The 17,283-nt window shown below is 44.7% G+C and overlaps 1 protein-coding gene across 3 annotated transcripts in view; it reads left to right on the top strand.

Moving 5' to 3' along the window:
* ARIH2 (ariadne RBR E3 ubiquitin protein ligase 2) overlaps positions 1-17,283 on the top strand; it is a 1,499,383-nt gene that overhangs the window by 1,057,269 nt on the left and 424,831 nt on the right. For all 3 annotated transcript variants that reach the window (XM_044078755.1, XM_044078752.1, XM_044078753.1), the window contains exon 12: positions 3,749-3,892. In XM_044078755.1, coding sequence (XP_043934690.1) covers positions 3,749-3,892 — 144 coding nt within the window. The remainder of the gene's footprint in view (positions 1-3,748; positions 3,893-17,283) is intronic.

The following is a 17,283-nucleotide window of genomic DNA, read 5'->3' as shown; positions in this document are numbered from 1 at the left end:
CTGGGCGCCATAATCGACTCTCCAGCCGACACAAGCATCCTCCAAAAGGGCCTCATAGAAACAGACAACTGGTGCCAGAGCAATGGCCTCAAGCTTAATGCCAAAAAGTGTATAATCATCCCCTTTGGCAAAAACAAAGTGCCCACAAATTACCACATAGGTGGTAATCCATTAAGTACAGAAGAAGTAATTAGGGACCTGGGGAGCCAAGTTGATGGCAATCTCTCATTTGACAACCATGTGGCCAAAGTGGTTAGAAAAACATTTTATGTAGCCCACCTAATCATGAAGGGATTCGCATCTAGATCAGGGGAGGTCATTGTGCCTCTTTACTCATCCCTCATCAGGCCCATAATTGAGTACAATGCCCCTTTTGGGATGTACCTTACCAGACACCTGCAGCAACTGGAAAGACCCCAAAAGTACCTCACCAAGAGGATCAAAGGGCTCAAACAGATGCCATATGCTGCCCGGTTAAAGAAACTCCAGCTCTACTCAGTGGCATACCGCCTGTTCAGAGGCGATCTGTGCCTGACGTATAAAGCCATGTCCAACCCGGAATTAATGGACATGCTGCACCTCAGAAAATCCAAATCCCATCGAGCTACGCGCTCGAGACTTGAACCTCAGCACTGAAATAAATAGGACATGCTGGAGGGACAGATTCATAACTCAGAGGCTCCCTTCACTCTGGAATAAAATCCCAGTCCAGGTTAGGCAGAGTCCCTCATTGACTCTCTTCAAGAGGAATCTTGATGAGTGGATGGGGGATCGTAGGTTTACCCCGGGTATCACTTCTGTGTCACTGTTAGACAGAGGCTCAGTATACTAACCTCGAAAAAGGGCATAGCAAAATAAATTTAAAATGGGTGGAGAAAGCCAAACACATTCTGGCTAGGCTTATAAATGCCCTAGGGCAGATAGCCTAGTATGAACCTATGAACCTATCCAAGTAAGGTACAGGCTACACAGAAACTTGTAACACAGCCCTGAATTCAGGAATAACCTGGAAACTGGAGTGTACTAGTTCAGAAAGGCAGGAAACAAGTATATTTTGGGGGGGGGGTTGTTTTTTTTTTCAGAAAATAAAGCAGATACAATCGAAAAAACACTTTAAATGTACAGAAATGGCTATCACACTTTAGTGTGTAGCGTACAATAGTTGAACAGATTATTTAAACACAAAAACGACTTAGTTCAAGTGCAGGCAGCAAATAAGTGCAATATGTAGCAGAGACAAGTTTTTTAAATCACTGAAACGCTAAAAAAGTGGTGTTTTAGGTGGAATTAGTTAGACAGCAAGAAAATGCAGAAAAATTATACTTAATCACTCCAAAGTCTCTCTTTTGTCTCTGCTGCTGTAGAACTCTGCAGGACACCTGGCAGGCACTTGCTGAACTAAATACAAGAGCAAACAAGGCGCAAATGTGGTTTTTATAGCAGGGAAATGAAAGGTGGAAATTAGCCCAAAATAGCCAGTAAACTACTAACTTCTGAGCTACAGCAAACGAGGTGCACAAATTTCAGAAAGAAACGGTTCAAATAAGGAGGCACAATAAGCCTTTAACCAGAAATTCCCAGCTCAGAAGGGCAGAATCTAGCCTCTCCTCCCACAAGACTGCAGACCACAAACCTTCTTAATGTAAAATAACTGGCCTGAAGCCCAAGTGCTTAAACCAGAACTAATGCACTTTTAGAATAACAGACACTGAGCCTTTAATCAGCATTTCCCAACTTAGGATGTAAGCTACCTGTCCGGTCACAACACTGCAGTCCACAAACCTTCTTAATGTAAAACAACCGGTATGAAGCCCAAGTGCTTAAACCAAAAGGCTTAGAATAAGTTACAATTTAATCAGGCTACTACCAAGCAGTAATAACTGCAGCATAATAATACAATTGAGCACATTAAAGAAGAAGCACAAGCAAAATAAGGTAATAAAGTGGGAAGAGACAATTACATTAAAATATAACAATAGAAAACGAGCAAACTGATTTGAACAAATTTCCCAGTTAATCAGTAAAAACACTCAAAACTGAGCCCTGTTCCAGCAGTCTTCAATCAGACCAGTTCTAACTGCACACTCCTGCCACTAGGGTGCAGGGGAACCTTCTCCAAAAAAGATGGCCTGGATTAGTGCTCAAGTTATACAAACAAAGCTAGATTCAGCAGGCCTGAATCTAGTCTATGCTACAGCAGACAAGGTGCACCAATATCAGAAAAGCAGTCCAAATAAGCAGGCACAGTAAGCCTTTAACCAGAAATTCCCAGCTCAGAAGGGCAGAATCTAGCCTCTCCTCCCACAAGAGTGCAGGCCACAAACCTTCTTAATGTAAAACAAGTGGTCTGAAACCCAAGTGCTTTAACCAAAAGACTTGAAATCTTATTCTTCTTTCGGCTTTTCCCGGTTAGGGGTCGCCACAGCAGATCACCTGTCCGCTCATAATTGGCAGTGGAGTTTTACAGTGTCGAGTTGCCAGCCCGGCGCCCAACCTTCCACAGAAGGCACACACGGACTCGCACCTAGGGCCAATTTAGTGTGTCCAGTCCACCTGCAGCATGTCTTTGGGATGTGGGAGGAAACCCACGCGATCACAGGGAGGACATGCAGACTCCGCACAGAAGGCACCCCAGCCAAGGATTGAACCGGAGAACCTCTTGCTGTGAGGTGGCAATGCTAACCACTGCACCACCGTGGCCGCCCAACCAAAAGACTTAGAATAACAGTTACAATTTAATCAGGCTACTTCCAAGCAGTAATAAATGCAGCAGAATAAACACAATTGAGTACTTTTAAGAAGAGGCAAAAGCAAAATAAGGTAATGAAGTAGGAAGAAACATAAATACAGTAAAAGCAGATAAAGTGCAATTTTTATTTTTTTTTTAAATAGAAAACAAGCAAACCAATTTAAACAAATTACCCAATTAGCCAGTAAAAAACCTCAGAACTTAGTACTGTTCCAACAGTCTTCAATCAGACAAGTCCAGGGCCTAAGTTGGGTATACCTACTCAAATGTTCGCTCTGTATTAGGCAGGATGAGCTAATGAGACTAGACTAGGATAGAGCTGAACAGATGGGAATGGTAGGAGTGTCTGAAATCAAAATATGATCTCACTGTACTCGGTTGAGTGAGCAAATGAGATGGGCCCAGGAGGAGGGTTCAAACACAAATTTACAGGAGGGGCGGTCAGTTCCAAAGCCACCAAGATTATTAATACCACAACAAGAACAGAGAGGGTGGGTGGGAAAACTAACTGCAGACAGAGAGCGAGCTCACAATTTTCAGTGAAACAAGCAGATAAACGCAGTACTATTTTTAACACAATATTCAATGAAACAATAAAACAGAAAAAATAAAATGCAGTACTATCTTATAACACTGCAAGTTATTTTATTTTTCTCCAGGATATTTTTGATCTTTATGTTGATTACATTGGTTGAATATAGAGGCTTCACCTACTCCCCACGCCAGACACACACACACACACACACACACCAGTTGTGTTGTAGATAGTGTACCTGCAAATAATATTTTCTTTCAAGCAGTGTATTTTATTTATTTATTTTTTCTTTGCGGTTGTGTTTCAGATGTCCCTACTGCAGTTGAACCCTTTAGCTTTGCATGCTTAAAATGTCTTAATTCCCGTTCTTTGTAATGTTTTCTTCTGATCAGACCACATGATATAGGCCATACTTTTGCTTCTATGATTTCTTGTTAAATTTGTATGTTTTCATTTTGATTTAGTGGGAGAATCACAACAAAAGCTTGCAACTGGAAGCACAAACATATCAGCGAATTCAGGAAAAAATCCAGGAACGGGTAATGAATAATTTAGGGACGTGGATTGACTGGCAGTATCTGCAGAATGCAGCAAAGTTATTGGCCAAGGTAGGTACATATAGTATTTGTCTTGCTCACTACTAATGCAGCATCGAACAGCACAATGAACTCAGTACTGTTGTGTTAGGAGCTTAACATAAATGTAGCTGTTCGAGCATGTTCACTGTGTCAGTAGTGTTTCCAACTCTCTGTCCTTGGTCTTACCTTCCTGTAAGCATCCTAGAGTTGAAGTTGGTACCCAGTTGTATCTTTTCAGGCAGGCTTAATCGCTTTTGACAAGCTAAAAACACTTTTGTTTTTGCTGGTGCTGTAATTCAGAATTGGAGATTGCCAACCCACCTTGCAGTGGGGCTAATATTAGAATCTTCCAACTGACCAGTTGTTTCCAACCCTCCCAGATGAAATTTGTAGTCTGCTTTGATTTTGACAGGTCATTTGGTGGAGGGTGGACAAATAGACCATATACCCAACCATAGATAAAACAAACCACTGTAAAGCCTATATTCTTGTGTATCTTGTCCAAACATATATCTTTCACTATTCTGTAATAATCCAAGATTTTGTCTCTGGTATCCTTTTAAGTTAATCCTGCTGATGCTTCTAGGCTACTAGTCATTTAATTCTTCAAAATGCATATTTGACTTTATTTCTGGATCTCTGCTACAATTAGTTAATGTAGGTTTTGTTTCTCTGTGTTAAAATATGGAGAGATGTTTAGAATATAAATTTTTGTCGGGTATGAGAATGCTGCCCATAAGTCCTCATGGTCAAGCAGACATATGGAGAGATCACTTGCTTGCAGTGAAATGTTGCATAGTATATTTCCTAGGTTACATCACTTAAGAGCACACTCAGAGTCTCTTGGTTAGTGTCTGTAAATATACATAACTTGAAAATTTGGGGTTAGGGTTGAAGCCTTCCACCCATCATTACTAATGTGTGCCAACTCCAACCCAGCACTTTACCTTAAGAAAAGTACTTTCTATAACACTACCACTATTCAGGCAAAGTGTGTCTGAAGTTAGTAGTGGATGTCAAGTATTTCCAGTGAAATTACTTTCAGGGAATTTATTTTTTAGTGAAGTGTTATTTTAATTAAAGGTTTTCATTGAATTGTAATTCAGTGAAAAGTAGATTCACTAAGTCATACCAAAGTGATATATATTGTGTGTATGTTTATAATATATGTTCTTCTACTCTCGTGTTGCAGTAGTCTTGCTGTGAGGTCCTTCGCTTCAAGTGACCCCGAACGTCGGCTCCTATGCAAAAGCTTAAGCCTGGTTGTTGCTAGGGCCTGGGATGTCACACGCAGGGCCATAAACCAGTGGCCTTAAATGTGACATCTGCACACACAGACCCCAGAACTTCTCTAAAGCAGTCGAACGCCAGATTGATCACTTCGCTCCGTTGTCTTCAAGACATCTAAAGATAAGTACATTGTTGGTGAAACTTTTTATTTTTGCTTGAGCTTTGGTTGTTGCTTGATTTCTTAGCCGATGTCTGCTAGGAAGGGGAAATGTAGGTGCGAATGTCACATTCTGCAAAAAAGATAACCATGAACTTTGTCTGTTTAGACCGGGAACACGACCACACCACCTGTAGCATCTGCCAGTCGTTTGTACTGAAAACTGTCCGTAGTCATCTGGCAGCCCTAAATCTGTACCTCGAGAGCCAGAGGTTAAAACGATTAGCCCTACATATGGATCCGGAGTTGGCCATCGAGGCAGAGCTGCCTAAAAAGAAAGCCAAAGTTGCAAGGCTGCTTATTTCTACCCCTCCATCATCGTATATCCTGCCAACCACAAATATAGGAGTTGAGGGATCCGGCGTCTTCAGCGACTACCCTCGGGAAGCCACTTTGGAAGCACAGGTAGGCACATCCTCGGAGGCTGTTCCCATGTTGGCCAAGATCGAGGGGGAACCAGGCTCCACTAGACGGCCATCCATGGTCCAGGAATCATATTCCTCATTCACAGGCCGGATCCCTGAAAGTAGGCCCTCTATATCTGCTAAGTCACGTCCTCTGAAAAGGGAACAAAAAACTCAACACATGTCTGCTTCCTCTGAGGAGTAACCAGACTAGCACTCCTCCTAGTCCTTGCTGCAGGCCATTATGGTCCTTAGGCTTTCAGCATCCACAGCAGCCACATTGCCTGTCATCAGCCCCTCCATCCCTTCTACCCATAACCAGGAGGAGGACTCCTCATCCTCCTCTTCCAATGAGTCGGTCATCTACTCCTCTGAAATAGCTTCCCCTTTGGACTTTTACCCCCCAGATGAGGACTCCCTGGAGGGAGATCCCCCCCCCCCCCGAGGACATCACCTTTGGGGAAACAATTACTTAAATGAGGGAGTACTTCAAGTGGGATGCTGCTCAAATGACAGAAGTCCAAAAAAGGTGTTTTGACACTTTGTGCCATTTGGCTGCATCCTCTCTAATTCTAGCTTTGACCTCCTCATTCAGACTTCCCTTCTCCTCAACCTACCCTCCCGGATCCTTAAATCTAGTAACCTGTTTTCACCATTTTTCCTGGACTCAGATTCATCCACTGTGCCTTCAGTTTTGCATTCCATTCCCCTATTCTTTGCTGAAGTTCTTGTTTGGAGTCTGCCTGTAATGCCATGTCTCTGTACAGCAACTTTATTGATCTGTCCTGTCTGACCTGTTTGCTAATGTAGTCTGTCATCAGTATCACAGCAGTGGGCTCAGAGCTGAGCCCTGGTGCACACCCACTCCCACTGTGAACTCCTCTGTAAGACCGAACACTGTTTGTACTTGAGTCATTGGCTTCTTGTATATAGCTTGCACTAATTCTACCAGTGTTTCTGGGAATTTGAACTACCGCCGGACTTCCTACATCAGCTCTCTTGGGATCTTGTCATATGCTTTCTCCAAGTCTAGAACTGCCAAGTTGGACTTTTTCTTCATCTCTAGTTTCTTTTCAACTATCTGTCTCACTGCAAGCATAAGGTCACTTGTGCTGCATCATGATATGAATCCGAACTGTCCATCTCCCATCTTACTTTTTGCTACTCTGCATATTTACTTATTTGACACCCTCTCCAGAACTTTCATGCAATGTGACGAGTTTGATACCGTTGTACTGCCATAGTTGTGAATGTCCCCTTTGTTCTTTTAACACTGGCATTAGTATGCTTATTCTCCAGTCATCTGGGATGTTCCTTTCTCTCCATCATACTATGAGTACTCCTAGAAGCCATTTCTCCCCTATCTCACCCATCATCTTTATCATACCTGCTGTGACCTCATCTGAGCCCGCTGCTTTCCATGACTTCATTTTCCTTAGTGCTGTTCTTACTTCTTTGGTGGGCTCCTCCTCTCATCATAGGCTGTGTCTGGGGCGGTACAGCTTCTGCAGGATTTTCTTTATTCAGAAGCTGCTGGAAGTACTCCTTACATCTGCCTTTGCTGTCTTGTGGGCTGGTGAGCAGGTTGGCGCTGGCATCCCTTATGAAGGGTGTCTATTTTCTTTATCTTTCTGTTTTTGCCTTGCAACCTAATATTGCTTTTGTGCCACCTACTGAGTCACTTTCCAGAAGCTGGTAGAGTGCCTCTGATGCCTTGATGTTCTTCGTGTTTCACTGTTGCAATTATCACATTTGGGTTATCCCTTCCAGGGTAGCCCTCGGCTGGCCTGAATACCAGAGACTTAGTATTTCTGCGTCAGTTGCTGTCACTTGAAGACTGATGTCAGGTCATCAGTGGTATAAAGGAAGGCAACCGACGCCATTACATCAGTCTTTCTTGCAGTGGAGCCCGAAGCAGAAGCAGTTCACATGAGTGCCGGGCGGCCGCTACCTGAGTTTTCGTTTCCGAATTGAAGTTGAAATCTTCGAAAGCTAAGTACCCTGTTGGGGATCCTTTTTAGTTGCAGTAACCGGTGTCAGAAAAAGTTGTCTCACCTGTGGAAAGCAAATACCACACTGAGACTTCCACTCTGTCACTTGTCTAGTCCCAGAAAATGATGTCCCTCATTGCCGCTTCTGTGCTTTGTTTAACGCCAGAACTATCCATTGTCGGGCCCTTATTGTAGCCAGATAATTCCGTTTACAGTCCTTGAATTCCGGTATGGCCTCTGTAAGCCCATCTGACAGCAGATCTTTTGAAAAAAGTAAAGATAAAAACAGAGACAGACCACACAGGACCAGAGTTTCCGACGATGCTTCCGTTAAGGCGGTCAGTCCTCCAGAACTCAGTGAGGCGCTTTCGCAGCCCCTGATGCCCACTTCAGTTAATTCGCAGGCCGCTACCGAGACCCTTTCGGAGTCCGGTATGCCTCAGAACTCTAAGGATCCTACAGTCGTCTCTCCCTTGGATGGGTCCGGAGCCGCTGTGCAGGCACCGGCTTCCGAGAAAGTCCTTCGCACCACGAATCCTGACACAGACACCTTCTTTTGCGACTACTGTTCTTTTGAAAACAGCCCAAGTTTCTTAGGCCCAGGGGTCAAACCACACCAAAGAAACAGACTGCCCATTCTCAGGCACCTGCTCCCTTGCCTCAGTCTCAAATGCTTAAAATGGCAGAAGACCTTATCATGCTAATTAGGTGAAGCCAAGCCACTTCCTTAAAAAGGAAAAGAGATCTGTCTCCAGTAGTTTTGTCTGAACAAGAATCAGATGAAGCTGATGCATCTGACTATGAAGTCATGCAGCCCCTCTCCACATATAAGGATTTTGATGCAGATGAATCCATTCTTTCAGCCTCTCCCCAAGAGGATTTCTCCTTTGGGGAAACCCTGCATACCTTAAGGGAGTATTTCCAATGGGAGAGTCAAGACTACCCTCGGTTTAAAAAGAGACTGAGAGTTCCTGAATCTTCCATAACACAGACCCTTATCCATCCCCCCAGTCCTAGATGTGGTGGATGATGTTTTCCTTGCATCCAGCTCGACTCCAGACACCTTCCCTCCTGCTCCCAGAAAACCAGACAGGTACTACAGAGTCCCTGACTCTTGCAAATATCTGTTTAAAAATCCTACAGCTGACCAAAAGGGATTAAAGCAACCTCTGCTAAGAATCCCACCCCCCTCAGATGGGGATTCCCGAGCACTGGACAGATGGAGTAAGAAAGTATACACCTCAGCTACTCTTGCTATTAGGGAACTAAATTGTCAGTTCCATATGCTTAAATATCAGCAACATACCTTGGAACTCCTTAAAAAAAATATCCTCCTCTTCTGCATGGGCAGAATCTATAGATTTGCAAGACTTAATGCATTCTGCAAGTCAGGTAACTAAACACACTTTGCATTGTGGTTTTGATGCCCTAGAAGCTTCTTGCAGGGCAGCAGTCACTGGATCTGTCATTAGAAGGCATGCGTGGCTTAAGGAACAACCCCTGCCAGACCATGTCAAGTCAAAATTGTTGGATGCACCCTTGCACAAAGATAACCTATTTGGCACTAAAGCAGAAGAGGTCTTAAAAAAAGATGGAAGAAAAGCAAAATCTATGCAGACAGTTAAAGATTGCTTACAGATCCAGCCCCCTAGGTTCAGCAGGCATTTTCCCTCCAAGCACTGGTCCTTTCCTGCTCCAAATAAACAGGGCCAGCCTAGGCCCCGTGGAAACAGACCCCCAGACAGCAGCCCCAGGGGTTGCAGAGATCTAAACAGTGGACTACCTGCACTTTAAAACTAGGGAATTCTAAGCTTACCCCCGTATGGTAAGAACTCACAATGACTTGCTTCCTCCAGACCTATCCTCGGCCCACCTTCACATACCCTAGGAGGAAAACTCTCCTTTCACTCAAGCACCTGGGCCACCATTACCAAGGACAATGGGTTCTGAACATTGTGTCTCAGGGGTACAAATTCTCCTTCCACACCCCAAAGGGTTTCCAGATCTACCGCCAAATCAGTCGGCAGAGGCTCAAAAGCAAATCTTTCCCTGCTGTCCTTCGGAACAGTAAAGCACATTCCTGCTCAGCAGATAGGCCAAGGCTTCTACTCCAGACTTTTTCTGGTGTACAGAAAAGAGGGCACCTGGTGCCCCATCCTCGATCTATCCATCCTAAACACCTTCCTGTTGATCCTAAAATTCAGAAAGCTCACCCTCCAGCAGTTGCTACCCATGCTCTCCAAGGACGCTTGGCTAGCCACCCTGGACCTAAAAGAAGCCTACCTACACATTCCTATCTGGGAGTCCTGCAGAAAATATTTACGCTTCAGGGCAGGATCTCAACATTTTCAGTTCTCTGCGCTACCCTTTGGCTTATCTACTGCTCCCAGAGTTTTCACAAAATGCCTGGCTTCGGCCATTGCCTTCTGCAGACAAAGAAATATTCAAATTTACCCATACTTAGACGACTGCCTTATTCTGGCAGACAGCCAGGAAAAGCTGCTGAAAGACCCGACCTTTGTAAAAAAACCTACTAACCTCCCTAGGGTACACAATCAATGAAAAGAAATCCAAAACAGGTACCCACCCAAAGGATAATCTTCCTGGGAGCAAGTGTGGACACAGCATCCCAGATGGCATGCCTTACACCAGAGAAACAAATGTTCCTGTCAGCTTACTTTTCCCAACTGGCCACCAGGCCCCAGCTTTCTGCAAGGAAAATCCTGCAAGCCCTGTGTTTCGTGGCATCTTGCATACTCCTCATTCCATATGCCAGGAGGCTGCATATGAGGAAACGTCAGTGGTACCTAAAGAGCTTTTGGTGTCAACACTCTCAAGATCTGGAAGCTTCTACCTATTATTCCTTGCCTGAAAAAGGAATTTCTTTGGTGGGTGACAGCCTGATCCCACAAGTGACTGCCCTTCTCCCCACACCCCGCCGCTCAGACCCTCACCACAGACGCATCAGACTACACATGGGGTGCACACCTGGATGGCAGGTGCATACAGGACCAATGGAACCCACAGCAAATCCCAGGCACATCAATCTAAAAGAGATGATCGCTGTGCAGCAGGCCTTGATAGCTTTCAAGCCCCTTCTCTCTCCCAGGGGTTCTCCTGATCAAAACAGACACCACCACTGTGATGTGGTACATCAACAAGCAGGGAGGGACTCACTCCTACCCGCTGTGCAGGCCGGCCATGACCCTTTGGCTCACAGCCTCATCCATGCAAATACACTTGCTGGCACAATACTTTCCAGGCTCACTCAACTCCCTGGCAGACCAGTTAAGCTGAAAGCTTTTGGACCCCCACAAGTGGCAGCTCCAACAGAAGCACCTTCTTCCTAATAACTCAGAAATGGGTAACTCCGTAGGTCAACCTCTTTGCCTCCCACACCAACCCATAAGCTCAGCAAAGTCTGCACCAGGGACGCATCACTGCATGGCTTGGAAAGTGGATGCCCTGTCCTTACCCTGGATAAACCTGTCGGTCTATGCCTTTCCTCCACTACCTCTCATCCCCAGGATACTTCTCAAAATAAGGGAGGAAAAACCAAGGACCATTCTCATGTCTCCACAGTGGCCCAGACAGCACTGGTACCCCTTGTTGCACAGGCTGTCCCCCGCTGCCTCCATGGGATCTTCCTCAGATTCCAAACCTCCTAACCCAGAGGGAAGGGGAATTCTTGCACCCACAATTGCAGATGCTCAGTTTGGCAGCTTGGCTTATTCCCTAACCCCTGACCAATCTGCCTTCCAAAGTAAACAGGTTCTGGATGTTGTCCAAGAGGCCAGACCGCCTGGCACCAGAAAGTCTTATGCAGATAAATGGAAAAGATTCTGCACTTGGATCCAGGCTAAGGGGACCAATACAGCACAGCCCTCCATCCCTCTCATCCTGGATTACTTAGCTTACCTACTACACAGTGGTCTCTCTTTCCTCTCTCTAAAAATTCATGCCTCTGCTATTTCTGCTCATTTTCCAACTGAGCAGCCTCTTTTCTTACACCCTGTAATTAAACAGTTCATCAGAGGGGCTAGCAACTTGAGGCCCCTCAGAAAGGTACCAACACCAGCTTGGGACCTTAACTTTGTCTTAGAAAGGCTCACCCTGTCTCCTTTCGAACCAGCTTCTTCTGCAGAGCTTAAATCTCTCTCCTGGAAAACAGCCATCCTCCTGGCCATCACTTCAGCCAGAAGGGTCTCTGAGCTGCAAGCACTCATGGCTGTGGAACCCTTCATCATCCTCCATCCATAAAGGGTGTCCCTCAGAACTAATCCATCATTCATGCCGAAGGTGGTGTCCAGTGTGGCTCTCAACCAATCTGTTCATTTGCTCACCTTCTTTCCTTACCCACAAAACAGGGGGGGGGGATTCTGCACTCTCTAGATGTGCACAGCCATCTCAGATACTATCTGGACAGGACTAAACCCTTCAGGAAGTCTGATCAATTGCTGGTTAGCTTTGCTTCAGGAAAAGAAGGCAAAGCCATCTCCAAGCAAACCATTTCCAAATGGATAGCACACTGCACCAATTTCTGCTACAAACAGCATGGTAAGTCCTCCCCCCAAGGTGGTCAGGACACACACCAGAGAAGCCTCCACCTCTGCAGCTTTCCTCACAGGGGTCCCCACCGGGGACATCCTGGAGGCTGCCACCTGGACATCTGTTCACACTCTTACCAAACATTACCACTTGCCTCTCTTCTCCAAATCCAGGATGGGGTTTGCCTCTGCAGTCTTGCAGGGCATCCTAGCCAGCCCCTAGTTTTCTTGACTGCCTCCCCCCATTTCCTCAGCTTTAGGAATGTAGCCAGATGTGATGACTGCAACAGTGAAACACGAAGAACATAGGTACAGTTGTGTACACTTACCGTAAATGTAGATGTTCGAGTGTCTTCACTGTTGCAGTCCTGGTTTCCCTCTCTCCACCCCCTTCATCTTTTTGTTACCTTTCTTCACTGTTGTTCTCCTTACCTTACAAGGGACATATTGGTATTTATTTTCCACTGATGGGGTTCTTCCACCAGAACCTCGCCTCCTACTCTGGGGGCTTCTGGCAGGTTAGGGCAAGAAAAATTGATGTAATGGCATTGGCTGCCGTCCTTTATACCACTGACGACCTGACATCAGTCGTCAAGCGATAGCAACCTACATGGAAATACTAAGTCTCTGGTATTCAGGTTGGCCGAGAGCTGCCCTGGCAGGGATAACCCAAATGTGATGATTGCAACAGTGAAGACACTCAAACATCTACATTTATGGTAAGTGTACACAACTGTACTTTCTTTGTTACTGCAACTCCTTTGTTTGCTTCCTTGTTACCCAACTAGTAATCGTTCCTAGCCTGGTCCATCTTTTCTGTCTTTCACTTTTTCCTGTACTCATCCTTTTGATTTCCTGGACTTCTGAATTCCACCACCATCTTTCCTTATGTACATTATTTTCATATCTGGCTCGGTGACATATCTGTTCTGCAGTCCTCACATGTGCTGTTTAGAGGCACTGCCATTCTTCACCTATTTCCTCCTCTTCTTGAGGTGCTTGAGCTCTGAGTAATTCCCTGAACTGTTATGCTTTCTCTCCATTCAACTTACAGGTTTTCAGCCTGATCTCTGTTGATTTTAGAGCCTTCTCTGACAACTTCTTACAGCTGGCTGTGGCAACCAGTGGTTTATGTTGTGGGCTGTCTGTTTCACTGGAGATGACTGCAATCACTGATGTCCTTCTATTCCTATGTTGCAGTATTCTTGGTGTGGGATTTTCCACCTCAGGCGACCCATATGTTGGCTTCTATACAAAAGTTTCAGCATGGCTGTTGTAGATGTTCTTCATGTTTCACTGTTGCAGTCATTACATTTGGGTAATCTGCTGGCAGGTTGCACTCAGTCGGCCTGAATAACAAAGTCTTGGGTCCTGCATCGATTGCTGTCTCCTCTTCCATGACGTCAGGAGTATAAAACATGCAGCCGACGCCATTTTATTCAATCTTTCTAAGCAGTCTCAATGACTTCCCTCTACCTTCACCAAGCACTTATCTTTTGGCAGTCCTCTGTGGGGGGGGATTAGCACTTCATGCTCAAAATTGGCAGTTAATTACCCGGGACAAGTGGGTATTAAACATAGTATCCCAGGGGTACAGATTTCATTTCCATACTTTGCCAATTCCAAACGGTTGGCCAGATCTGCCACAAAATCAATGGGCAGAGGCTCAGAAACAAGTTAAGTCTCTCATGGATATGGGGTTATTCAACCAGTACCAGAACAGGAAAAAGGACAAGGTTTTTATTCAAGACTGTTCCTGGTACCCAGAAAAGACAATGCCTGGCATCCAGTACTAGACTTATCAATTTTGAACACGTGCCTGGACATTCCAAAATTCAAAATGCTGACTTTACAACAGCTACTGCCTATGCTGGGCAGGAACGCTTGGTTAGTGACTCTAGACTTAAAAGAGGCATACCTGCATAACCCAATAAGGGAATCGTGCAGAAGATACCTCCGCTTCAGGGCAGGTTTTTTGCATTACCAATTCTCTGCACTGCCCTTTGGCTTATCTACTGCGCCCAGGGTCTTTACAAAGTGCCTGGCACCAGTAATTGCATTTTGCAGACAAAGAAGCATACAAAATTTATCCTTACCTGGACGACTGTCTCTTTCAAGCAGAGAACAAGGACATTCTTCTTCAACATCTGGTGTTTGTAAAAAGGCTTCTAACATGCCTAGGGTACACAGTAAACGAAAAGAGATCACAACTGGTACCCTCTCAAATAATTACATTCCTGGGTGCAAGCTTGAATACAACTGCCCAGATGGCTTACCTTACGCCAGACAAACAAAGGCAACTGACAACATACTTCAAACAGATGGCAACAAAAGCCCAGTTATCTGCAAGACAAATTCTGCAGGCTTTGGGGTTCATAGCATCCTGCATTCTACTAATTCCATATGCAAGACTGCATATGAGGAAACTTCAATGGTGCCTAAAAAGTTTATGGAGTCAACATTGTCACAGTCTGGAAACAATTATTCCTCTCATTCCCTGCCTACAACAGGAGTTTCTTTGGTGGGCAGAGACATATCACCAAAACAAGGGACTGTCATTCACTCTACCCCCTGCCACCCAAACCTTAACTACAGACGCATCAGACTATGCTTGGGGGGCCCACCTGGCAGGGAGATGATTCAGGGCATATGGAGCCCAAAACAAATGCATCTGCATGTCAACCAGAAAGAGATGCTAGTTGTTCAGAATGCTCTGACAGCCTTCAAGGACTTACTTCATCCAGGACAACTACTGATAAAAACGGACAACATCACGGTTATGTGGTACATAAACAAGCAGGGGGGGTACACATTCCTACCCCCTTTGCACATGGTGTCATACCTTTACTAGGGACCTTGTCCATTTTATTATCAATTTTTTGAATTTGTTTAAAATTCCTACCAGTTTTGTATGCAAACAAAGGCTCTGGGCCTAACAACTGGGAAACTTCACTGTTCACCTTAAACATACTCCTATTCTTTTTTATAACATTCCTAATCACCTGGGAATAAACATTATGTTCAAGTACTAGGGCTGTCTCAAATTTATTATCACCCTACTTACCATTTTTATTTGCAAAAGCCATCCCCAGAAGTGGTCGGTATTTTGTGCCCCAACCTATCCTTACTTCCTCCAATATTATGTCCACCATTTTCAAGGGGTATTCTTTCTATAAACATTTTCTTCAAGATCTCGGACTCATATGTGGTAATTGTGCACATTGTAGCTACATCATTAAGGTAAAAACAATAACATTGGACAATGTTTTCCACACCAAGGTGTCAAGTTGGGAGGGTGGCCTAATGGTTAAGGTGTTTGCCTTACAAGCACAAGGTGCAGGGTTTGAGTCTCACAAGGGATAATTGGCTAGTTTTACAATGGCTCACAAGGGCACTTAGCCTAGTACTAACCTATGAACCTATTTGTGAAAGGTAGTTGTACTGCCAACAAACTGGTGTACTTGGCAAATGTGAAAGCTGTCCAAGGTACTCTATAGGGAAGACGGAGAGAGCTTTAAAATCTAGGATTTATGAGCATCTCTATGAGATTAGGAAGAAGAGAGAAGTTAATGCATTGTATAGACATTCAGTGATGTGTTCTAATTTTGTTAAGTTTAGTTTTGGAATGAGTTCAAGTTCACCCTAGGGGAGATGATTGGCAAAGACATTTGTTGAGAGAATTAATCTGGCAGATGCAGTTAAATGCAACATCTCTCCCCGAGCTTAATGATCGGGTATCCCTCAAACCTATATTGTGTGAAAAGGCAGACCTTCTGAAATGATTTTGTAGGTCTTTTATGCCCCTATTTATGGAACAGAAATGATTTTTTTGAGAAGGTTTTAAAAAACCATGGAAGGAGCTGCAATTTTTGTGTGGTGGACCTTTAAAGCATTTACAACTTAACAGTATTTTACTAGTGGTTAATTTTATAAATCTAGTATAAAAGATGGTCATTGGGAATGTATTTTATCTGATGAAGTCTCCATGAGAGATGAAAGTGCTCATTTAATGTTATTCTGTTAAATTTTTTACGTTTTATACACACTTGAGTCCTGTCAACTCCGTTTATTGTTTTCTTCTTTAACCTCTAGCTAAAGCTTAGTTTGTTGTAGTAATCTTTAGCTGATGTCAGCCAAAAAGGGCAAATGCCAGTGCGGGCGCCAGATACCCCATAAAGACACACACGACTGCTGGGTTTTTTGCTTAGGCCAGAGCACAATCACAATGCTTGCTCTATCTGCCAATATTTCGTTCCTAAGACCCTACTGGCTGCACTTAATCTCTACTTAGAAAACCAACGACTTAAGTAATTAGCAATCAGGATGGATCCCATCTCGGAAGCCCCGAATGAACCTTTGCAAAAGAAGGCCAAGATTCCTAGGCCCTCTTCAGTGCTGCTCCACTTTTGGATGCCCCGCCAGCTACAGATTTAGGAGATGAGGGATGTCCGACAGATCCGTCGACTTCTACTGCTACCTTTGAGGAAGCCGCTTTGCAGTTGACAACAAGCGTGTCTTGGAGCTAACCCAGACATTGGCTATCGCCTAGGTCAAGGGGGAACCAGACACAGCCGGGCCTCCGACCGGGATTCCTCCTACCGACACAGCTACCCTTAGCCAGGCATCTGATTCCAGGCCTACGTCCAAGTCTACATCAGTCAAAAAGAAACAAACATCTGGCTACACCCGCTGAAGGCCTACCTGACTGGCAGTCCTTCACCTCATCTTTGATGCAGGCCTTTGTGGCCCTTAGGCCATCAGCCTTTTCTCCATCTACTCTTCCTGTCCTCAGCCCTAGGCCTGCCTTTGCCTCCTCTCTTCCACCACCTACCTCACAAGTCAGGGAAGAAGAGCAAGAGACCTATTATTCATCTTCAGATGAATCTATATCTTACACTTCCTAAATAGCCTCTCCTCAAGAGTATTATTCCCCAGTTGAAGAATCAGTTGAAGGGGACTCCCCTCCAGAGGATATCACCTTTGGGGAAACCATAACCAAAATGAAGGAATACTTCAAATGGGACACCTCACA

The sequence above is a fragment of the Protopterus annectens genome, chromosome 7.part1 (genome assembly GCF_019279795.1).
Source record: "Protopterus annectens isolate FY-2018-M chromosome 7.part1, PAN1.0, whole genome shotgun sequence".
NCBI lineage: Eukaryota > Metazoa > Chordata > Ceratodontiformes > Protopteridae > Protopterus > Protopterus annectens.
This window is presented reverse-complemented; position numbering and strand designations above follow the sequence as displayed.